General features: G+C 41.7%; 1 protein-coding gene across 7 annotated transcripts in view; it reads left to right on the plus strand.

Moving 5' to 3' along the window:
* Nucleotides 1-2,538: 2,538 nt before the first annotated feature.
* Nucleotides 2,539-25,935, plus strand: part of c23h12orf4 (chromosome 23 C12orf4 homolog) — a 172,068-nt gene continuing 148,671 nt past the window's right edge. For 3 of the 7 annotated variants that reach the window (XM_060842877.1, XM_060842879.1, XM_060842878.1), the window contains exons 1-2: nt 2,539-2,598; nt 13,148-13,238. In XM_060842877.1, coding sequence (XP_060698860.1) covers nt 2,583-2,598; nt 13,148-13,238 — 107 coding nt within the window. In that variant the 5' untranslated portion in view covers nt 2,539-2,582. Of the gene's footprint in view, nt 2,599-2,636; nt 2,688-2,801; nt 3,081-13,147; nt 13,239-20,113; nt 20,332-25,935 lie in introns of those variants that run through there. The other 4 variants (XM_060842883.1, XM_060842882.1, XM_060842880.1 and 1 more) reach the window with 4 other exon arrangements.

The following is a 25,935-nucleotide window of genomic DNA, read 5'->3' on the forward strand; positions in this document are numbered from 1 at the left end:
AGGTCATGTTGTGGCTGTTCAGGACATTGGCTAGGTCACTGTTGGAATATTGCGTGCAATTCTGGTCTCCTTCCTATCGGAAAGATGTTGTGAAACTTGAAAGGGTTCAGAAAAGATTTACAAGGATGTTGCCAGGGTTGGAGGATTTGAGCTACAGGGAGAGGCTAAAATGGCTGGGGCTGTTTTCCCTGGAGCTTCGGAGGCTGAGGGGTGATCTTTTAGAGGTTTACAAAATTATGAGGGGCATGGATACAGTAAATAGACAAAGTCTTTTCCCTGGGGTCAGGGAGTTCAGAACTAGAGGGCATAGGTTTAGGGGGAGAGGGGAAAGATATAAAAGAGACCTAAGGGGCAACTTTTTCAGGCAGAGGATGGTACTTATATGGAATGAGCTGCAAAAGGAAGTGGCAGAGGTACTGGATGGGTATATGAATAGGAAGGGTTTGGAGGGATATGGGCCACGTGTTGGCAGGTGGGACTAGATTGGGTTGGGCTATCTAGTCAGCATGGACGATTTGGATCGAAGTGTCTTTTTCCATGCTGTACAGCTCTATGACTCTCTGACTCTAACATGCCCAGATTTCTTTAACAGCACTTTTAACCGCCAGAAGGACAAAGGTTAACAAGTGGAAACACCACCACTTTTAAGCTTCTGTCTAAACCTAACGCAGTTGTGACTTGTAATTATATTGCTGTTTCTTCAGTCACAGGGTCAAAACTGTGGAACTGCGTACCAAGGCAGCACTATGGGCATACCCATACCACAGAATTGCAATGGTTCAAGAAAGAAGCTTACCAATACCTTCTCAATGGCAGCAAGTGTCAGGCAATAAATGTTGTCTGGTCAGCAGTGCTACTATCCCAGGAACCATTTAAAAAAACATAGGTGCAAAGTCTCCAATCATCTAGTCCTTAACTAACCAGGAAGTAAAGACAATCAGAATAGTGGACACTAATGTCTGCTTCCCAAATTGTGAGACTTGAAAAGTTGAAGGACCTGGCCCAGCGCTGGTTTGTGATGGCCAAGAAATATATTTAAACTTTGATTATGGAAAAAGATAAAGAAAAATATGTTTGCCTGAAGCTGCAAAGTAAGATGAGAATATTATTCAGTGACAGGAGCCCTCTAATAAGTTTTGCTTTATCTTTTACATCCTCAGAATAAGCAAGCAACAAAACAGTTGAAGATTGGACACCCGCCGATCTAAATCTGGCACCAGTTGCAGACACGAACTCAGCCATTGCTTTCATTCTCACATGCTCACAATCCCAGATAGAAGCACGAGAAATTTCTGAAATAGTTTAGATGAGAAAATGTTACTGGGTGAGTCACTCAGCATAAGGAAGACAGAGCAGTTAACTGGGGAAGACAAACCAGAAGATCTGGGCCACACGCAAATTCCTAACTCATTGACCCACAGTAACCTCCCTAATCCCAGGAATTAAATGCATGTGGAATTTACTGCACAGGAGGAGGCCGTTCACACCATCATGCCTCAGTTTCTCCTAATTTACTGACATTGAAATTGCCTCTTGTTAATTTCCTTTTTCTACCTTCTTTATATTCTCCCCTTTTCTTAATTGGCTGAATTTTCCCATTTTCAATTAAAACATTTTGTTGAGTGAGAGTCATAGCACCTAGTCAGTCATGTCTCGGAATGACTTTTCTCAGCTATTTCCGCTGTAAATTACTTATGCAACTGGGTTCTTGGGTTTGTTTCTTGGATAATTATGTGGGAAATGTTCATACTTCCAAAATGTTCCAGCATTCACACCTTTGGTGCCATATTTAATGTTGAGTTGTAGATCATTTCATATGCCAGGAATTGCCCCTTACAATATAATGTTTGACTGTAATCAAGGACATGTCCTGGAGGAAAGGATTCCTGCTCTATGTGCAAGGACCTGGAGATGTTGTTGAGCAGCATTTTGGAGAGAAGAGCAGTCCTACGTCCTGTGGACTGCCACAAGAGGCCACGACATCACCACACCAAGTCAGCCTGGATCTAAATTGCAGGCTGGGCCAGTGCTGTGCCCCAGGTAAAGTGGGATGCTCAGAAAGGAGGTCAATAATCTTTTCTATTGTACAAGGGTACATGCCACTGTCTTCTATTTGTTACCTCACTTTCCACAGGGACATGCATTCATTCTAACTCTGCCATAGCACTCACATCTCACTAAGGCTCATGAACAATAGTTCCCATTATTGCTTATTGATTAGCCATCTGAAGCGACATCCTCTTTAGAATCATAAAATCCCAACAATGCAGATAGAGGCCATTCAACTCACTGAGTCTGCAACAATCCTACAAAGAGAATCTCCCTATCCCCTTAACTTCACATTTACCTTAGTTAACCCAACTAGCATGCAGATTCTTGGACACCACAGGGCAATTTAGCATGACCAATCCATCTAACCTGCACATCTTTGGACCGTCTAAGTGTTAAATAACTGAGCACTTGACAGAAACCCACATAAACATGGGCAATATGTACAAATTCCACACAGGCAATCACTCAAGGCTGGAATTGAACCCAGGGACCTGACACTATGAGGCAACAGTACTAACCACTGTGCCACCATGCTTCATTCTTTAAGTAAGCCAGTTAAGTCTATTGTAGTAGAAACATATAAATTCAGCTAGCAATCTCAGTTTGACCAAATACTGAGTGCATGCAATTATTGGGTAAGAAAGTTTAAATGTTCAGTTTTGAACAAATCCAATTAGAATGTAGTTTGTAGTTGACTTTAAACTGGAAACTACAGTTTAAATACTTAAGTTGTCAGTTTTAAACAGGATGTATTTCAAGACTTCCACTGAAAGGGCAGCTTAATGAAGAACGAGCTGAAACTGGATTCTCTTTAAGTGAGTCAGAAAAGCATTTTTGTGCCAGGATCATATAAAATTATGTGTGACTTTGAACTTGAGCATGACTTCCAAAGAATGTCAGAGTTAGGAGATTCAGGTAGTTAAATACTGGAAGGGAAAAAAGTTTTCTGTTCTTTTTGCCTAAATGTTTTTAGTCCCAGAATTAATTCCTATCATGTTACAGGAGAAGAAGCTGATTAACTGAAGCTGGTAAGTGATTAAAGTTTATTCTATTCCTAAAATTCAAAATAATATAGCAACTGGTGGTAAGGTTAATAAAATATATAAAGGTATAACTAAGTATAAAATTGATTAAGATAATCAAGCAGTTCATTAGAACACAATAGGGCTGGTAGGAAAGGTCACATGTCACGGTTGAAGCATGTGAGAGTGTCTAGAAACCAAGTTGGCCCAGAGCAAACACGTCTGCAGCAAATGTCTGAAGTTCAAGCAGCATTTGGGATCAGACTTTATGAGATGAAAGCTGAACCACAGACACTGTAATGCATTGGGCAGGATAGGTAGTTACTTGGATTCCTGGTATCAGGATGAAGTCACACTTCCTAGGATTGAATTGGCTGATTTGGTTAGTGTTCAGGGACAGGAGAGTGTGACTGTGAATGGGGCAGGAAAGGGGACCCAGAGGGCAGAAGAGCATAAGCCACAGCCTGAGGTTCTTTCAGTTTGTCTGAATGAGACTGAGGGTTGCAGGATAGATGAGATAACTAACCATGACATCATGGTACAACATGCCACAAAAGTGGGGAACAAATCAGTAGGAAGCAGAGGATAGGAAGGATAAATAGGTTGAGAGGTCATGTCCAACAAATTTGTTAGAACTCTTTGAGGAGCTAACAAGCAAGTTGAACAATGGAGAACCAGTGAACGTGATCTATTTGGATTTCCAGAAGATCTTTAACAAGGTACCGCAAAGAAGGCTGCTAAATTAGACAGGAGCCAATGGTGTTAAGGGCAAGGATAAAGGAGTGGCTAACTGGCAGAAGTTTAGACAGTGGTCTGCAGTAGTGAGTAGAGTGGGTTTTTTATTGATTATATGTTTTATTGAGATTTGCCTCTTGATTAAACTTAAAAATATAAGCCACAAATATTAAGTTAGCCTGGAGCAGTGTTTTGTAGAGGAATAATACACTGCTATTTTCTGGGTCTGTAGATTGGACAAAGCAAAAATGGCCCTGAGTAGAGTGATATGCTCTTCTTGTCGGATGTAGGAGTTTAGGGAGAGTTTACATGTTACTAAGGATTATATCTGCAATAAATGTCATTGGTTATGAATTCTGTTATATTGAATGGATCGGGTGGAGAGACAGTTAGAGACAATGAGGAATTTACATGACCAAGGGGATGTGATGGATGGCAGTTATAGGAAGGGTGAAAAGTTGCAGATATAGTCACATAGATGGGCTAACTCCAGGAAAGGTAAGAGAGGTAGGCAGGTGGTGTAGGAGTCTTCTGTGATTATCCCCATTTCAAACAAGTATGCTGTTTTAGAAAATGTAGGGGGTGATGGATTCTCGTGAATGTACCACGAACAGCCAAGTTTCTGGCATCAAGACTGGCTCTAATGCATTGAGAGGTACGTCAGGTTCGAAGAGATCAATTGTGTTAGGGGACTCTCTAGTTTAAGGCATAGACAGAAGTTTCTGTGGCCAGCAGCAAAAAATCAGAATGGTGTGTTGCTTCCCTGATGCCAGGATCAAGGATGTCTCAGAGAGGGTGCAGAATGTTCTCAAAGGGGAGAGGTATCAGCAGGAGGTCATTGTACACATTGGAACAAATAACATAAGAAAGGAAAAAGATGAGATTCTGAAGGGAGAATATAGAAAGTTAGGTAGGAATTTAAAAAGGAGATCCTCGAGAGTAGTAATATCTGGATTACTCCCGGTGCCGGGAGGTAGTGAGGGTGGGAATAGGAGGATAGAGCAGATGAATGCTTCGCTAAAGAATGGTGTATGGGAGAAGGATTTGCATTTTTGGATCATTGGAATCACTTCTGGGGTAGAAGTGGCCTGTACAATTCATTGCACCTGAATTGGAAGGGGACTAATACACTGGCAGAGAGACTTGCTAGAGCTGGTCAGGAGCATTTAAACTATTAAGGGAACCCAGGGAGATAGTGAGGAAAGAGATGAATCTGAGACTGGTACAGTTGATAAAAGAAGTAGATCAAACAGTCAGGGCAGGCAGGGACAAAGCAGAGAACAAGGTAGCACTGATAAATTAAACTGCATTTATTTCAATGCAAGAGGCCTAACAGGGAAGGCAGATGAATTCAAGGCATGGTTAGGAACATGCAACTGGAATATCATAGCAATTACAGAAACATGGCTCAGGGATGGACAGGACTGGCAGCTTAATGTTCCAAAATACAAATGCTACAGAAAGGGAGGCAAGAGAGGAGGGGGAGTGGCGTTTTTGATAAGGGATGGCATTTCAGCTATACTGACAGATGATGTTCCCAGAAATACATCCAAGAACGATATTTGGGTTGAACTGAAAAATAAGAAAGGGATAATCACCTTATTGGGACTGTGTTATCGATTCCCTAATAGTCAGAGGGAAATTGAGAAACAAATTTGTGCAAAACTCAACCTACTCTTGGGAAATAAGCCAGGGAAGATGATAGAGGTGTCAGTAGGGGAGCACTTTGGGGCTAGGGACCATAATACCAGAGGAAAGCCATAGCAGTCAGTTCTCTGGCACTGAGCCTGACACTGTGGCAAAGAAGGGAAGGGGGCAGAATAGAAAAGCACTCGTGGTAGGGGACTCGATAGTTTGGGGAATCGACAGGAGATTTTGTGGTCAGGATCGGGATTCCCAGAAGGTATGTTGCCTCTCTGGTGCCAGGTTCCGGGACATCTCTGATCGGGTGTATAAGGTTCTAAAAGGGGAGGGCGAACAGCCAGAAATCGTGTTACATATTGGCACTAATGATATAGCCAGGAAAAGGATTGAGGATATAAAAAGTGATTTCAGGGAGTTTGGATGGAAGCTGCAAAGCAGGACAAACAGAGTGGTGTTCTCTAGTTTAATACCGGTGCCATGAGATATCGAGGCGAGGAACAGGGAACGGGCGCAGCTTAACACATGGCTGCGCAGCTGGTTTAGGAGGGAGGCCTTCAGATATGTAGATAATTGGGATGCCTTCTGGGGAAGGTGAGACCTGTACAAGAAGGACGGGTTGCATCTGAACTGGAAGGGGACCGATGTCCTGGGTGGAAGGTTTGCTTGAGTAGTTCGAGAGGGTTTAAACTAGTATGGCAGGGGCATGGGAACCTGAGCTGTATACCGGAGGTGAGAGTTGATGCAGATGAGGCAATAGCAAGAGGTAGACCCGGAAATGGGAAGGATTTTCCTGGGAAGGAACCAAGAGATCAGTTAAAGTGTGTTTGCATTAACACAAGGAGTATCAGGAATAAAAGTGATGAACTTAGAGCATGGATCAGTACCTGGAGCTATGATATTGTGGCCATAACAGAGACATGGGTTTCTCAGGGGCAGGAATGGTTGCTGGATGTTCCACGGTTTAGAGCATTTAAAAAGAATAGGGAGGGGGAAAAGAGGAGGGGGTGTAACACTACTAATCAGAGAGGGTATCACAGCTACAGAAGCTTCCACTGTCAAGGTCTGCATACCGAGTCAGTATGGGTGGAAATTAGGAACAGCAAGGGAGCAGTCACCTTGTTAGGAGTTTACTACAGGCCCCCCAATAGCAGCAGGGAGATTGAAGAAAGCATAGAGCGGCAGATTTTGGAAAAGTATGGACGTAGTAGGGTTGTTGTAATGGGTGACTTTAACTTTCCCAATATTGATTGGAACCTCCGAGCAGAAGATTTGAATGGAGCTATTTTTGTAAGGTGTGTTCAGGAGGGTTTCCTAACTCAGTACATTGACAGGCCGATGAGGGGAGAGGCCATTCTAGACTTGGTGCTCAGAAACGAGCCGGGGCAGGTATCAGATCTTGTGATGGTAGGGCATTTTGGTGATAGGGACCACAACTGCCTCACATTCTACATAGCTACAGAGAAGGAGAGGATTAGGCAAAATGGGAGGATATTTAATTGGGGAAGAGGAAACTATGATGCAATTAGACATGAGTTAGGAAGCATGGACTGGGAGCAATTGTTCCATGGTAAAGGCACTATAGACATGTGGAGACTGTTTAAGGAACAGTTGTTGCAAGTGATGAATAACTATGTCCCTCTGAGACAGGCAAGAAGGGGTAAGATAAAGGAACCTTGGATGACGAGAGCGGTGGAGCGTCTCATCAAAAGGAAGAAGGTAGCTTACATAGGGTGGAGGAAGCTAGGGTCAAGCTCAGCTCTAGAGGATTATGGGCAGGCGAGGAAGGAGCTCAAAAATGGTCTGTGGAGAGCCAGGAGGGGGCACGAGAAAGGCTTGGCAGAACGGATTAGGGAGAATACAAAGGCATTTTACACTTATGTGAGGAATAAGAGAATGGTCAAAGAAAGAGTAGGGCTGATCAGGGATAGCATAGGTAACTTGTGTGTGGAGTCTGAGGAGGTAGGGGAAGCCCTAAATGAGTTTTTTTGCTTCTGTCTTTATGAAAGAAATGAACTTTGTAGTGAATGAAACCTTTTGAAGAGCAGGTGTGCATGCTGGAATGGATAGAAATAGAGGAAGCTGATGTGCTGAGAATTTTGTCAAACATTAAGACTGACAAGTCACCAGGCCCGGACCAGATTTGTCCTCGGCTGCTTTGGGAAATGAGAAATGCGATTGCTTCGCCACTTGCAAAGATCTTTGCATCCTCGCTCTCCACTGGAGTCGTACCTGAGGACTAGAGAGAGGCAAATGTAATTTCTCACTTCAAGAAAGGAAATAGGGAAATCCCCGGCAATTACAGACCAGTAAGTCTCACGTCTGTCGTCTGCAAGGTGTTAGAAAGGATTCTGAGGGATAGGATTTATGACCATCTGGAAGAGCATGGCTTGATTAAATGCAGTCAACACGGCTTTGTGAGGGGCAGGTCATGCCTCACAAACCTTATTGAGTTCTTTGAGGATGTGACTAGAAAAGTTGATGAGGGTCGAGCTGTGGATGTGGTGTATATGGACTTCAGCAAGGCATTTGATAAGGTTTCCCATTGTAGGCTCATTCAGTAGGTCAGGAGGAATGGGATACAGGGGAACTTAGCTGTCTGGATACAGAATTGGCTGGCCAACAGAAGACAGCGAGTGGTAGTAGAAGGAAAATATTCTGCCTGGAAGTCAGTGGTGAGTGGTATCCCACAGGGCTCTGGGGCCTCTACTGTTTGTAATTTTTATTAATGACTTGGATGAGGGGATTGAAGGATGGGTCAGCAAGTCTGCAGACGACACAAAGGTTGGAGGTGTCGTTGACAGCATAGAGGGCTGTTGTAGGCTGCAGCGGGACATTGACAGGATGCAGAGATGGGCTGAGAGGTGGCAGATGGAGTTCAACCTGGATAAATGCGAGGTGATGCATTTTGGAAGGTTGAACTTGAAAGCTGAGTACAGGATTAAGGATAGGATTCTTGGCAGTGTGGAGGAACAGAGGGATCTTGGTGTGCAGGTACATAGATCCCTTAAAATGGCCACCCAAGTGGACAGGTTTGTTAAGAAAGCATATGGTGTTTTGGCTTTAGGGGGATTAAGTTTAAGAGTCATGAGATCTTGTTGCAGCTCTATAAAACTTTGGTTAGACCGCACTTGGAATACTGCGTCCAGTTCTGGTCACCCTATTATAGGAAAGATGTGGATGCTTTAGACAGGGTTCAGAGGAGGTTTACCAGGTTGCTGCCTGGACTGGAGGGCTTATCTTATGAAGAGAGGTTCGCTGAGCTCAGACTTTTTTCACTGGAGAAAAGGAGGAGGAAAGGGGACCTAATTGAGGTAAACAAGATAATGACAGGCATAGACAGAGTCGATAGCCAGAGACTATTTCCCAAGGCAGAAATGGCTAACACAAGGGGTCATAGTTTTAAGCGGTGGACATGATCTATATGGACTTCAGTAAGGTGTTCGACAAGGTTCCCCATGGGAGACTGAGAAGCAAGGTTAGATCTCATGAAATACAGGATATAACTAGCCATTTGGATACAGAACTATCTCAAAGGTAGTAGACAAATGGTGGTGGTGGAGGGATGCTTTTCAGACTGGAGGTCTGTGGCCAGTGGAATGCCACAGGGATCGGTGCTGAGTCCACTACTTTTCATCATTTATATAAATGATTTGGATATGAACGTAGGAGGTATAGTTAGTTAGTTTGCAGATGACACCAAAATTAGAGGTCTAGCGGAGAGCAAAGAAAGTTACCTCAGAGTACAACGGGATCTTGATCAGATGGGCAAATGGGCTGAGAAGTGTCAGATGGAGTTTAATTTAGATAAATGTGAGGTGCTGTATTTTGGCAAGCAAATCTTAGCAAGACTTACACACTTAATGGTAAGGTCCTAGCGAGTGTTGCTAAATAAAGAGACCAGTGCAGGTTCTTAGCTCCTTGAAAGTGGAGTCGCAATTAGGTAGGATAGTGAAGAAGGCATTTAGTATGCTTTCCTTTATTGGTCAGAGTATTTAGTACAGGAATGGGGTTGTCATGTTGCGGCTGTACAGGACATTGGTTAGGCCACTTTTGATTGATTGTGGTCAATCCCAGACTGCAAGGATATAGATCCCCAGACTCCGATTGGACCAAGCGTCTGACTGACTGTGGTCAACCTTGGACTGGAATAGAATGAGCCTTATTACTCACTGTGGCAGTCCTCCAAGGCTGGCTTTAGTCCCTTCCAACCCACTAAGGACTGCTACCCTTTGACTTTTACACATGGTCATTTGCTTGACTCTCATGCAATGTGCTTGCCATGTAAGTGATGTGACATTAAGGGCGGCACGGTGGCTCAGTGGATAGCACTGCTGCCTCACAGCACCAGAGACCCGGGTTCAATTCCCGCCTCAGGCAACTGTCTGTGTGGAGTTTGCACATTCTCCCCGTGTCTGCGTGGGTTTCCTCCGGGTGCTCTGGTTTCCAAAAGATGTGTATGTCAGGTGAATTGGCCATGCTGAACTGCCCATCGTGTTAGGTGCATTAGTCAGAGGGAGATGGGTCTGGGTGGGTTACTCTGCGGAGGGTCGGTGTGGACTTGTTGGGCCGAAGGGCCTGTTTCCACACTATAGGGAATCTAATATAGCATGGTGCTTCACAGCAATATACCCACACCCTTAACTGTTCAGTGCTCCCCACCATGGCAAGCTGCCTGTCTCCTCTTCTGCACTAAAAGATATATAAGTCACAGATGCTGGCTGCCTATAGCGGAGCACTAATCCTGTGACTAAAAGAGACGTAGTGCAAGTGAATATGTTCTAAGACTTCTATTTTGAGCAGAGGGGGTTTAAATGCTGAACCTACAATCTCAGCCACTTGTCTGAAAACAGCAAGAAATATCAATAAAAAAGAGCAATTGTTTTAGTTAGTCAAATCCATACCATACTGATTGTTTAAGTTAGTCAAATCCAAACATGTATTATTACCTTAATGTAAGAACCATGTTTATCATCAAAGCAAATGTTGTGTTGTTTCTCAGGAGAACATCCAAATTTTTTGGCTTTCAAACCGAGAAACCAGATTTCTTCAAAATTTAGGATTTCTTTGTGTTCGCAATTGGTCAATCCATTCTTAAAATGCATCAGTGCTTCTATTCAAATAGGGCAAAAAAGACATCAGTAGATTTTCCAACTCACTTTCCTCCAATGTATTTAAGCAAAAGCATTTTTTATTCTGTAATATTTAATGAGGTTCTGCATAAGAAATAATCAGAATCTGAGAAGTTGGAGGTAATGTTGAGCATGGGTTATAATTGGTTGAGTGGTCAGAGGTAGGATAAAGGAAGAATTACACATCCATATTTGCAAGTGACAGTAAAGTGGAGCAGCAATTAGGTAGATAGGAGCAAGACTTTACAAAAGAATGTAAACAGATTACCCTGGTGGGTAAAACTGAGAAAATGCAGAATCTAATTGCATTCAATAAACCTTTTTCTTTCCTAAATGGTGACGGAATAGAGCCTGCAGAAAAACAAAAGGAATTTCAAGCCCAAGGACACAAATTGCTAAAATCTAGCTCACAAGTACAAAAGGTAACAAAAATGACAGCGAATATCGTGGGTGAATCTGGTGTCTTTTTGGCTCAGTCCAAATTGCCACAGCATTTTTTTGAAGGGATTCTTGTCATGAGGCCTGCAAATTTTCTTACATATCTAACCAGACTCACTTTAGATTACTTACAGTGTGGAAACAGGCCCTTCGGCCCAACAAGTCCACACCGACCCGCCGAAGCGCAACCCACCCATACCCCTACATTTACCCCTTACCTAACACTATGGGCAATTTAGCATGGCCAATTCACCTGACCCGCACATCTTTGGACTGTGGGAAGACACCCAATTCCAGCCCCACCTTATCATGATGATGTTCCTGGAATGCCTCGTCATTGCCGGGATATCCTGAAATTGTCCAGTATCCCTTACGCCCATGCTTTGAGCAGGTAACTGAGCATGTCCAAGCCCCTGAACTGGTATTGGAGGCTGTTCTTGATTTACAAAGCCAAGATCCCCTGAGCAGAAGCTGTCCCTCTTGAAGGGCTTTTGCCCGAAACGTCGATTTTGCTGCACTTTGGATGCTGCCTGAACTGCTGTGCTCTTCTAGCACCACTAATCCAGAATCTGGTTTCCAGCATCTGCAGTCATTGTTTTTACCCTACTGACACCATGCCACACTTCCTGCCTTTGTGTCTGCACTAAGTGGCAAGGCAAGACAGCAGAGATGATCCAAGGATCCAGGTAGGCTCTGAGAAAGCAAGTGCTATGGAAGTGAATGAAGAGCCTAGGGATGCAGTCTGGTCCATTGAGTTCAGTGTGTGTCCCAGAGTGCCCTGTATCCTTGCTGCTGCAGTACAATGATAACTGCCAATACAGCACTGAAATGCAGACAAATCCTATAAGTGGAGCATGAGTGTTTTTAGACACTGGCGTGTATCTGTTGCCAATGTCCATGGAAGTGCAGTGCATGTGTCAGTGCATATGGAGCCTGCCCAGAGTTCAACAAGGTCTTTTGAAGCAAGTGGTGAGCAGTATTCATCAGTTACCTGCGCTGATTACCATTTTCCCAGCGTCTAGCTTGTTTGGCGTGTTTGATCTGATAGAGAGCTGAACGTTAATGAGGCGAGTCAAGCCATTAACAATACCCACTTAATTGGCAACTCACCACTGCCTAGCAAGAAACTCATTGCGCTAATTCTCAAGAGCATAAAAGATGGAGCAAGATGCTCCTGACGTCAAGTTAGGCACCATTATACTTCTTGCTGATTCTGCTACAAACCTTGTCATAACATGTCACTAAATCAGACTAAGCTACTAATCACTGACCTATATTAAGGGTCATTGTTACATCACGTTTGGGACAATGTGGAGGGTCAGATGAATAATTAATGCAAAGAAATTACCATGAGAAAACTAATGTTCGTTTGACTATAAGGTGGTTTTAGTTTTATGGCTAAACTTTTCGCAATGATCAAATACACAAGAAGGTTAATTTTAAAGTCAAACAGGTAATGGGAGGACAATGTGGTCACATTTGGTGATTGCTCATTATTGGTGATGTCAACCCAGAGCCAAATCAAAAGCAAATACGCTTTTCATTATGTTGTAATGATAACTTTTGTCATTAAGTTTATGTGTCTGAAAATGTGCTCAATATTGCACTTGCATTCTGCCTTAGAAAACATTGTAATATTGCTGCTAAGTATTGTACCTTGAGGTGTCATTGGCAGCTTGAAACCTTCAAAGGTCCTCCCTTTATCAGATTTCTTTGCATGGACATTACAGCTGGTCTTTGGCTGGTTCTCCTTTGAGCCACATGGGATTATCTGCTGTAAATCAATGCCATCAGTGTTCATACCCTGGTAAAAGAAATTAATATTATTTTGCTCTAAATGTTCACATCGGCTGGTCCATTATCAGCATTTTCTTTGCTGAACATAAAAGTGTATCCATTGCTCCGTTTGACAATGTAAGAAGTAAATTAATCGTTTAAAATGTTATGACACAGCAAAGAGGCAGGTGGAATTTGAATTTAGGAATTTTAGCCCACTAACAGGCCAGAAATTGCTAAAACGTCAGAAGATGTGGATTCAAGTCCCGCCTTTCCCAGACATACGTCATGGCATGTCTGAACAGAATTATTGAATTAACTACATCAAGTTTTGTTCTTATGTATTCACAGGATGCAGGCATGGCTGGCTGGGCCAACATTCACTGCACATGAGAGTCAGCTATGTTGCTGTCAGTCTGGAGTCACTTGTAGGCCAGACCAGGTAAGAATGGCAGTTTCGTTCTCTAAAGGCATTAGTGAACCAGATGGGTTTTTCCTGACAATTGACAATGGTCATCATTAAACTTTTAATCCCAGATTTTAATTGAATTCAAGTTCCAGCATCTGCCATGGCATGATTCAAATCCCAGGTCCCCAGAACATTATCTGAGTCTCCTGATGAATAATCTAGCAATAATACCTCTAGGCCATTACCTCCCCTTGTAGTGACTAATAAGAAGATTTTCTTCCGGTCTGATGAGTATTCAATCAAATGAGATAGTTGTAATGGATACACCTTGCTGTGTTGCACGAGAAACAAAAATAACAAACAATATGATGGAACATTTCAATGTTATGGACATTGCTGATGTTCATATCCTGTAACCTTCTACTGCCCTCACAACTGCTTCTTCCTTTTACTTCTGCTCTGCTTCAAGATGGTACTTTGTCAAGTTTCCTGGCAACCTCAGAAACTTTCAGCTTATGAGGTGAAGCATACGCTAGAGCATTGAAGCATGTCTTACATGACAGCTGGCACACAAACTAAGAAAGTTTGCAAGAGCAGGAAGAGATCCTGTGCACTGCAAACTCTGCACGAATGCAGGAGTCATCATAGGCATAGTGAGGGTATTTAACATTGGAGATTGACAAGCTGAAACCAGGCACTGTTTGATGTTTCAGCATCTGCCATTCCCTTTCCCTAGTTCATGGTGCCTACAATAAATGATTCATAAACCATTTGTGGCAGACGTTGAGAATCCGACTAGAGTTATAATTAGTGTCTAAACATTTGTGTAAGTTACAAACATGAGAATCTATTTTAAAATCTTTGAGATTAGAGAATATTCCTGCAGTTGGTGGTTCTTGTATGTTCATTGGTATAAGAATTAATGTTCGTCTTTGGGTGGATGCAGTTTATTGGAAAGCAAAATACGATTAAATCCATTTCCTGTTGTATCCTATTGTACTGATAAAACCAGTTATCTGTGAATTGTTACACTCTAAGCACACCACACTCAGTCCCAAGAGTTGACAGGTACTTACATTCAATTCTATCAACCAATTGGAGAGGGGCTTATTGCAAGGTTTTCAGCAGGTCACTCTGGATGGTTTGGTCACTAACAAGGACTTTACAGGTTACAGGCAGTGAATGAGGACGTGGCAGAGACAAAAAAAAAGTAGATGCATGTTAGGAGTGCTGCAGTTAACTTCTGGAAGTAGGCGATCTGTACAGATGTGTGTAGGGGATTCAGTGAGGGGTAAAGAGCATCTGGGTGGATCTGTGCTGTCAGAACCCAGGAAGAGGTTTGGAGATAATTAAGTAGCTGGGAAGCTGAGAATAAGGGAAGGTCACTAGTTTTATGTCGGTGGGAGTTATGAGGGGCTTGGAAGAAGCCTGCACACTTCAGTGCAGCTGAGAGAGTGTGGTTTGAAAATCTCACAAGTTAGTTTTGTTTGATGCAACTGAACAAGCTTAGAACTTGGGGAAAACACCAAAGAAGGCTTGTTTGATTAAGTTAGCTGTTGGTGAAAAGCTGGAGTTATGCTGTGTGAAACTACTGGAAAATAGGGTCAGAAAGTAGGGGAGCAAAAACCCATGAAAGAGGGCCAATTGACCAGAATGGGAATTATTGTTAAGGCAGTCCATCACATAGTGGTTCCCAAGAGGGCACTTCAAGGCCAGAGTAGCAAAGTGAAAAATTATAATTGCTGACGCAGAATTAGATATTAATGACCCACTGTGACATTAATATCTTGGTGGTGGAGGGGTTGTTAAGAAATCCATAGGATTTGACTTGATTGCACTTAATGTTTGCCTTGTGTTGTGGAATGTTCAACACAGTCTATTACCCATATTTACCACATTTGTTCTGGATGTGTAGTAATTTAACAAGGTCAACCAGGTGGACCTCATAGAATAGGAGTTCCTGATTGGACCAGATTAACAGCCTTTGGCTGACAGATAAGGTGTGTCAGACATCCTATTCACTCAGAGCTGCTTCCGAGGGTGCTAGGTTAGTATTGAGTATGACTTGGTGATGGGATAGCAGCCTCTGGGGAGTTAGTTTAGGATGTTAAAAATAAGTTGTACATTTATTATCACCTCACAAAACTCTCAGAAGTCCCAAATGTTCTCCCCATGCCAATGTGCCCTAATGCCTATCATGTATGTCCTTTATGCCAGTGCATATGACTGTATAAACATTCAAATTAAAGAGCATGCATTTCTCAATTCTTTTAAATGACAGAACAGCATCAGTTTGTTTTGATTTCTCATCTCCCCCTGATAACTTTGGTTCCCTTGCCTGACAAGAATCCATCTGCCTTCAAAATATTCAATGACCCTCTACCCCCACCACCTTCTGAGGCAGAGAGTTCCAAAGTGTCACAGAGAAAAAACACTCCTCATATATGCTGTAAAAGATAGCCCCTAATTTTAGCAGAGGGACATATGACAGAATGAAGAAACTGAGAAACGGTCAAATGCTTAGTCCATCAACCAGATCCAATGAGTTCATACACATAGATTCAGCTACATTGTGGTGTATAATTGATGTTCATAGCTTGTACAGTGTAAAGGGAAAGTATAATTGTATTTGTGACAATACTATGGCTTTAAGAGGTGTTTTGTCCTGGTTTATTTTCAAGAGAGAGATTTGGGGACAGGTTCCGAGCAGTCTTTGAGAAGACAAACATCTTTTAAAGTCTTGGATTTTTTTTTACAAAAGGTGGAACAATAGAAGTATCCTGAATGAGTGTGGTTGAACTCCAACAGAAACAGGGATTTTTAGTTTTTAGTTTTCAGCAGCAGTTGCTGTTGGGGTCTTGAAGAGGAAGAAACTATTTTTTTTATCCTTCCCTTGAACACAGGCAAAAGCTGGGGTTTCTCTGCTATGGAAGCTGCATGTGACACATCTGTTTTCTGAATTTGCCTTTTTGCCAAGGATGTGTTTATGGGATGTTACTATATTGGAACAGTTAATTAATAATAATTACTGTATCTATTATTCTGTTAAGTTTTTCAATAGAGTTAAGCTATTCCAATTTGGGTCTAGGCTACCTCCTTAATATATTTTGAGGGGTTCTGGTCTGGTTCATAACATATTAGCGTGGTAGCAATAGAGTATCCTCCAAAAACAAAGGATGCCAGTGCGCTTAGAGAACAGGTGAACACTTGCCACATAATTATATTGGTTTTTTTTCCTCTGTATTGTTGCTCAGAGCTAAGGCAATTTGTAAAAGCCACAAAGGGCATGCACACTTACCTTGGCAACCCTTTAGAGATAGATAAATACTTTCTTTATTCTCCCAACAATTAGAGTTCACATCAAATGCATTTGTCCTTCCTATGACCTCTGTCCAGGTTGGTCTGGCATTCTGATAATGGAAAGGTCCTCTTACAATGAAAATAGCAGCAACCTTACTTGGAGCTGTTCTCCAAAGCTGCAATCTTAAAAAGATGCACATCTTCATTCCATTGGTGGAGCAATTTTTGGATTGTCAGCAGCAGGTTAGCTTTATTGACAAGGTCAAACATCCTTTAAGAGTTGATGGTGTCAGCTCCAAGTCGTTTCTGGGTTATGCATTAGAAACACTAGTGAATGACATTAACTAGTTGGCTTCATTTTATAATGAAAGACCAACTAACAGTCCAATAGATTCATGTGCAATGAGAGTTTCAACCCATTGTAAAAGTAATGGGATATTAGAATCAACCAATTCTCTACTTTTCATAATATTTAAACAGAAAATCACAGCTTGAACATTGATTCAACTTGTAAACTCAATAATTACATTTACTGGAAAGACTGATACTTTACAGTTTAAATATATTTAAACTGAAGTTAATTATTAGGCTATTTGGTTTTATAAATGACATTCTTTCACAAAACACTTCATAATTTGAATAGTTTGTTTTGTTACTTGATACAGTGCATACCCATTTGACAAAGGATATTTGAGAAAAGATATTGTCATGTGGGTGTAGTCTTAGAGTGTTGACTAAAGTGTGCTTGGCAGGGGGTTCCAAATGGGGGAGGGGCCCAACAGTAGAGCTATATCTCTAATAAGAAGATATATGAAACCTGTGATTCATCATATAGTCAATCCACTTAATCAACCTTCTTGCTAGAGTCACAGATTAAATTACAAACTATTTCACATACCAACAATGAGATAAATTCTGAGCAGGCAAGTGCTATGATTTTAAATTATGGGAGAGATTTCAGAAAGGAATAATTAGAGTCATCGAGATATATAGCAAGGAAACAGACCTTTCAGTCCAACCCATCCATACCAACCAGATATCCCAACCTAATTTAGTCCCACCTGTCAACACCTCCCAGCGCATATCCATCCAACCCTTCCTATTCATATACCCATCCAGATGACTTTTAAATAATGCATTGTACTAGCCTCCACCACTTACTCGGGCAGGCCATTCCACACACGCACCACCTTTTGCGTGAAAACGTTGCCCCTTACATCTCTTTTATCTTTCCCCTCTCACCCTCAACCTATGCCCTCCAGTTTTGGACTCCCCCTCTTTGTCTATTTATCCTATTCATGGCCCTCATGATTTTATAAACCTCTATAAGGTCACCCCTCAGCCTCTGATGCTCCAGGGAAAACAGCCCCAGCCTTTTCAGCCTCTCCCTATAGCTCAAATCCTCCAACCCTGGCAACATCCTTGTAAGTCTTTTCTGAACTCTTGCAAATTTCACAACATCTTTCCAATAGGAAGAAGACCAGAACTGCATGCAATATTCCAAAAATGGCTTCACCAATGTCCTGTACAGGGTAACATGACCTCCCAACTCCTGACCAATAAAGCAAAGCATACCAAACACATTCTCTACTATCCTATCTACCTGCGATTTTAATTTCAAGGAGCTATGAACCTGCACTCCAAGGTCGTTGTTTTTAATTTTAAAAATATATTTTATTCATAAAATTATTTGTATCTCTTTATAATTGGTCATGCCATTCTTGTGCACACATTACATTTCTTTACATACAGACATCAAAATTTATTTTTCCCATATACAATTACTATCCAGCTCTTCTGCTCAGGCATCAAAGGAGTCCAAATGACTGGGTAGGCCCCCTGTTCTTCTTAGGCAGCCTGCACTTCAAGGTCACTTTTTTTTAATTTCAAAATATACTTTATTCATAGAAATAAATCTTTGGTACCTGTACAATTTGTCATGTTGTTCATAGATATATACATTGCATGTCTTAACATTACAAAGAACAGATTGAATTAATTGAATTTACAGTTATCCTATTTACAGTTCCCTTTATTAACCATCCAGTCTCTTATTGTTTAGCTGTGGCTTCAGCGGAACCCACCTACTGAGTGGGTGCCCTGTTATATGATAGCAAAAGAACCTTCTTTAACCCCCAGTTTATGGGGTTACCATTGTCCATTTGACTGTCCTGTCTCTTTGGGTAGCTGTCTGCATCCCCATGGTGAGCACAGACTGCTGGACCTTCGCAGGGCTGAGGTAGCTATCCAGCTCCTCACTGGGGTCATTTACCCGCTCTGGTGTTATTGAGCCAAGGCAAGGGTCCGCACCGTCCAGTTCTGTGTCTGACAATGGGACTGTCAGAGCTTCACAGCTTTCAGTTACCTGTAGTTGTGGGACAGTGGGTACCCCCTGGTTCTCACTGGGTGGAGGGTGGACTTCAGGGGGTCCGTTGTTTCCTGGTTGGGAGGAAATGCCCTCCTCTTTATCTACGGTGCTCTGTCTCTTCTTCTGGTGGTGATGACCTTCTTTGCGCCCGTCTTCCCCATCTGATGAGCTGGCCGTCTTTTCCTCATGCAGCTGTCCTTTCCCCCTTTGCTGGGAGGCTTTGGGGACCTGGCAGGATTTTCTCTTCCAGTTTTTAACAGGTATCCACTCCTCTGCCTTCTTGATTATCGTCTCCTCCATTGCTTCCATCTGCCCAGCTAGAGCTAAGATCAGCTGCTGTGTCTCTACGCAGGCTGCTGCCTCCTCCACTCCAGCCTGTTCATTCCCTAGGATCTTACCATTAAGTGTATAAGTCCTGATAAGATTTGCTTGCCCAAATTGCAGCACCTCACATTTATCTAAATTAAACTCCATCTGCCACTCCTCAGCCCATTGGCCCAGCTGATCAAGATCTCATTATAATCCGAAGTAACCTTCGTCGCTGTCCACTACACCTCCAATTTTGGGGTCATCTGCAAACTTACTACAGAGAAACCTTGATTATCTAAATGAGGTGGGCGGGCTCTATTTCATTCGGATAATTGATTATTCGGTTAATTGATTTCCTCAGAGGCTCGGGGTTTTCTTGTAAGTCTGCTCCCCATTCAGGAGACTAGGCAGCAGCACATCATGCGCGAGCCCCTTCCCTACACCCCGACTCCCCCAACCCAGTCCGCCCTCACCCAGGTCCCCCAAACCCATTCACTCCATCCCGCCCCCTACCTGTCCCCACAGAATGAGATGAAAGGACATGGAAACACGTACACCAGCTGCTAGCTCCTTTCATTACTAGAAGAGTTGCAGGAAGGGGATGATAAATCCAAACAATTCATTGATTTGCTAACAATCAACAAAACTGTTGGGAGCATGGCCATGATATCCTAAGCCCGATAGGTGAGGGGCTGTACCAGACCATATATTCAGGATTGCCCATACATGTTTTGTAAATTGTGATGTAAAGATAACAGCACTGGTGCACCAACAATTGCAAGTGTAGTACTTTAGTTTCTAATTATAAGTTTGTCTCTCCTTCCTTTTTTTATTTGAAACTCTTGATATTTATAATTATGAAATAGTTATGAATTTTTCAAAAAGTTTGATTGATAAGAGCTTCTTAAAAAAATTAATTTATATTTTTCAGGTGACACTAGCTCAGTCAGTATTTATTGCCCATCTTTAAACTTCCTTCAAAAGGTGTCTATGTTGCATCTGGATCACTCAAAGATGGCAGAAGCGTGTCTCAGTGTTTAGCACTGCTGCCTCAGCGACCTGAGTTCAATTCCACTCTCGAGCGACTATCCGTGTGGAATTTCCATATTCTCCCTGTTTCTGTGTTTGCTTCCTCCTAAAGATGTGCAGGTGAGATGGATTGGCCGTGGTAAATGCAGAATTAAAAATATAGGGAAGGTCTGGGTGGGATGATCTTTGGAGGGTTAGTGTGGACTTGATAGGCCAAATGGCCTGCTTCCATGCTGTAGGGATTCTATGATTTGTTGGCAATCTTTTTCAATATACCATGTACTGATATGCTGAACTGGCATATCATTTGTTATTTTCTGAAAATAACCAGTAGATGTTGTCAATTTTGACATGTCTGTACAATAACAAAATATTCCAACATGTGTAAAATGAAAATTATTTTAGACAATTACATTGAGATAAGTAGTATTTGGTCTAATTTTGTGATCCCATTCTGTCTTTGACATGAGAAGGGTTCCAAGGAATCAAAGGACATAACACTGCCTCAAAACTGTACACTCTTAAGCATGGTACCCTGCTGGGAGCATAGAATTCACTAACAATGAGTAACAAAATTCAAATACTAAATTTATAAAGTTGGAAATAATGATATTCATGAGTGGACATCAAGAGCCTGAATGTGTCATTTGACTATTATTTTAATAGTGGGGATTTTAACACACCACACATCTCAAATTACTCATATCATCTGTAGGTAATCGAGGCAGTAAAGATGAATCACATAATTGTTTTCAGACCTACTCTTCAGTTTTTCTTGAGGTCTATATTTTAAGTATTGAGGGCCAATTTTTGAGTTTCAATGGTTCCTTTTTTCAAACCCACTAACGCCTTGATTAGGTGATACAGTCACATAGTAGAATTACCTTCTATACTTGTGTCGTTAGACTCATGCAGAAGCAGAATTAGAAGAATTCATCAATGTCTTCAAATACCTATTAATCTTAAAGCCACAACATTCAAGGAAAGCATTAGTTTCCCAGCCAGCACAGCACTTAAGCTGGCACAAAGACAACAGACATACATTCATAATAAAATGAGTTATTTTTAAGAAAACTGACACATGCTTTGATACACACCACCCTAAACATACTTTTTGCAGATTGATGAAGTCACAGCTAAATAGTAGCATTTTATCTCTAATGGAGTAACTGTACTTGATTCAATTTGATAAATAAATGCAAATCTTTAAGAAATAAATTTTTAAAATTAAATTTTCAATTGACATAGTATTCCTTATAAAAGCATCCACCACACTTTCCTCCATATGGCAGCTCCTGAACATCTGCAGCCTTAAACTAGAGACTCGATATTCATTTGCAAGAATTAATTACCTCAGTGTTTTCAGGGTTTTTTTGGCTCCCACTTAGTGAAGTATTAATCTATTGAAAAGTTTAAAACGACACTCTCCTATATGCAGTCCCTCTGTGCCCTTTGTATCCCCTTATTCCAACTTTGCAACTCTTCACATCTCTCCTTTGCAGCCTCTCACATTCTCCCCTTCACAACCTCGCAGCCGCTCTCCACCCTTTGCAGCTTCATTATCCCTAATTGTCCTGCAACCCATCAGTATCACTCACCCCCAGTCCAGCAGTCTTGCTGCCTGGTCCCAACTTCACTCCCACCATGACCTCTGACCTCACTTCTTGCTCCACCGTAATTTGGTCTCTGGCCTCACTTCCATCAACTTTAGCAGCCTTGCTCACTGCTGCTATTCACCTTCTAGATGCCACTCTAATCACCGTTTTTCTTCTATGTTTGTTACTGATAGGATCATGGTGAAACCCCAGTGTATTTTGAGTGCAGCATGATGTATAGCAACACATTTAGGTGATTATGGTTTATAAAAAATTCTAAGTATTTATTGCTCTTCCAGTTCATCTAGATAAACCTGCAGCATTTTGGAATTGCTTAATGCAGTGGGTTAGATAGTGATCTTTCAGATAATGTCTCCTGTTATTACACATCTCTGGAGTAAGTAGGGCCTTGAAGTTAGGTCTCCTGGTTCAAAGGTAGAGACATTACTATTGTGTCACAACGACCCTTCACCTCAATGATCTGAATTCAAAACCAGTCCAATGTATTCTTGAATGCATTCAGAAAGACTTTGTTAAGTGACAAGGGGCTGGGCATAAGCATACAAACTGCCCCTAATTGGACCTGTCATTAAGAAGAGCCCAAATATGATTAGTGTGAGAAATTTAAATAAAAATAAATTAACTGGGTGGTTTGACATGATTGCAGATTGTTAATTGGTTGTTTTGAATAAATGCCGAAGGTGTGAAATTGGTTTGTGAAAACGCATTTAACAAATAGGTATTGAAGTCAATTTGTGAAATTAATTTAATAGACAGTATTTATTTCAGGCTTCATTTTGCCTTTCTGATGTACTTAAGCTCTGATGATGACTTCCAATAAATATGGCTTGCAATCAAAATTGATTGAAGGAGACAAAGAAAGAACAATGAGTCAAAATACATCAATAGATAAAAAGAGTGCAGGATAGACTAGCCAAATTCAAATATTCCTGTCTGGCACAATAACATGAAACATCTGAAAAGGTGTATGATATGGATATTACTTAACAAATGCTGCAATGTCACTGTTCATAAACTTGCCACAAAAAACAAAAACTAAATGATATTAACAACCAAGATAAAACTAGACAAGTTATTACTCTCACATTCATGATGCAAATGAGGATAGACAATTAGAGATAAAGATGTTAAACCAGGAACTTGCATTTACACAACACCTTTAACACATTCCCAGCTATCACGACGGGCACATGACCATATAAAATTGAGCATTGCATGATGTAAGAAAATATACAAGACCAAAAGAGTATTTATGACCAGTGCATTTATACAAGTTTTTATTTTTTTAACAGACGTGTTATTTGTTCAACAAACCTCTTAACATCTATTAGCAGAGGAACAAGAAGTTAACATCTCATATTTATTTGCTAATGTTAACAGCACTAAGAACTCAGACCATAAAATCCTGTTGCCTACTTATCAAAAATTATTACAACTTAATTAGCTAACAAAATTAAATAATGGCAAAGTAAGGGACAAGTGTGCTGACATATGATCCAGTAGTGTGATTTTGTAACATTAATTCTATAAAGTCACTAATAAGCTGCACTGTGCTCAGCTCTAAATCCTGGACAAACATTAAGATGCCCTGATTCAGCATTGTATTGACATCAGAACAAAAATATGCTTGATGTTGGAATAGTATAATTCTCATAAACACCACATTGGTAATGCAAAACACAACAGCAAGACTAGTCTTTAAAAGACTCTCACATGTTAGATGTAGATTTATCCTCAAAAACTGCCCCCAACTGGGGGAGTATCAGGTGGAGTGAATCAAATTGCCTAAAGACTAGCACCTGTGATGTTGAGGCCAAGAGTCAATGTTGATATCTTGCTGGGGAATTTTCTCCCACTGCATCACCCTCCCATGGTGGGACAGGACATACCCAGGGATGAGATGGTGGAGTCTGGAACATTGCAAGGTATACAACTCCCAATTTTGACACCAGCCCTCCAGGAGCACTTCTCAGAATCAACAAAATTGGGTTTGCCATTGTTGTTTCTAGTCCCTTAGTCACGGCCAGGTGGCACATCAAGTTTCATTCTTTTTCTGAAACATGTTAGCAGTTAGATACAACTGAGTATCTTGCTAGGCTATTTCAGAGGACAGTTGAAAGTCAACCATATTGCTGTGGGCCTGAAGTCTCCTGTAGCCAGCCTAGGTAAGGACAGTAGTTTTCATTCCCTAATAAACCAGTTGGATTTTTCCAACTGTTGCCAATGTTTAGATGGTCATCATTAAACTTTTAATTCCAAGATTTCTTGTAGATTTAAGTTTCACCATCTGCTGTGTTGAGATTCAAACCTGAGTCCCCCAGAGCATTACCTGGTTAATTACTAGTTCATTGAAAATACTACTAGGCTATCTTCTCCCTCTGGATCTGGTGGAATGACCTGCACCTGCTTTGCAGGATAAAGCATGACCATCCCATCCACTAGCACATTTAGGTCCCCATCAACAAAGAGAGGGCGGCACAGTGGTTCAGTGATTAGTACTGCTGTCTAACAGTGCCAGAAACCTGGGTTTGATTCCTGCCTCAGTCTATGTGGAGTTTGCACATTCTCTCCGTGTCTGCGTGGATTTCCTCCCACAATCCAAAGATGTGCAGGTCAAGTGAATTGGCCATGTTAAGTTGTCCATAGTGTTTGGGTATATGTAAGTTAAGTACATTAGTCAGGGATAAACATTGAGGAATGGGCCTGAGTGGTTTACTCTTTGGAGGGTCGATGTCGGAATGTTGGACCAAATGGCCTGTTTCCACACTGTGGGGATTCGATTAACTTGTCTTTCTGGACCATGCATTCCATATTGACAGTGGAGAGGCACATTTTCAGGAACAGTTTATGCCTTGCAGTATCTGAAATGGCATACGGCTGAGCTTTAAATATATAACTCTAGTGGTGTGAACTCCGCAAGGTCCCAGCAACAGCGAGCATTTCTATCTCTGCTGCCCTGTGGTTCCGCAATGATGCATAACGTACAAGGCAAAAGGCGGAAAATTGCATGAAAGGAGTTGCTCTGATCTATATCTGACTGGGCGCCACGAAGCTCACTCATAAACACAAACTCAAAACGGCAGAATTCAGGCCACTCGTGAAAAATCCATCCACCCCTCAGATCTGTTAGGGACATTGGGCAGAATATTGCCCTCTGCCATGTATTGCACACTCTCCTGGAGCTGTGTTTCAATCTGGTGAGCTGAGATGAAAGTCAATGGTATTTGGTGTTTGTTATGTAGTAAAATTGGACCGAGAATTAACCGAAGGGTTCACCTTTCCATTCTTATTTGGTTGAATGTCCATGGCAGCTATTTACAGAGATTAGCACCATGATTAATCAAACTGCTGCTGCCAGACCTCACTGTCCTGGGTCTGACTTCCAGTAATATCACTCACACAAGGTGTTGGCTGCATGCAAATTGAACGTTTTCACACAGACAAGTCAAACAGCAGCTTACAAGTGCATCATCTATAGTGATTGATCTGATTTTCTCTTGCAGGATCCTACAGAGCTGGAATTTACTTCCACCTTTTTATCAAGTGACAGGAGCTATAAACACGTTTGTGTTTATTTGGCGGCTGGGTTACATATGGAATATTCAGAACATGGGTGGCTCAGCAGTTAGCACTGCTGACTCTGAACAGGAGGGATGTGGGTTTGATTCCACCCTCGGATGATTGTGTGGAGTTTGCACATTCTCCCTGTGTCAGTGTTGGTTAGATGCATAGCCATGGGCAAATGTGGGGTTGGGTTTGGGTGGGATGCTCTTCGGAAGGTCAGTGTGGACTTGATGGGCCAAGTGGCCTGCTTCCATACTGTAGGGGTTATATGAAAAAAAATCCCAGGAGTAATTTTAGAACCAAAATGGTGGAGGACCCCCTGTCACAAACTACCGATGAAGAATCCACCACTATCTTCTATCAGATCCTACTTATCCACGCTGCTCCATCATGCTCAGCACTCAGCAGAATAACATCATCCTTATGGAAATATTTAAAGTGGTTATATTTTTAAGTAGGTAGTCTTTAAATCATAGAATACCCACAGCGGGAAAGCAGGCCATGCACCCATCAAGCTCACACCTACCCTCTGAAGATCATCCCA

This window comes from Hemiscyllium ocellatum, chromosome 23 (genome assembly GCF_020745735.1).
Source record: "Hemiscyllium ocellatum isolate sHemOce1 chromosome 23, sHemOce1.pat.X.cur, whole genome shotgun sequence".
NCBI classification, from domain to species: Eukaryota; Metazoa; Chordata; class Chondrichthyes; order Orectolobiformes; family Hemiscylliidae; genus Hemiscyllium; species Hemiscyllium ocellatum.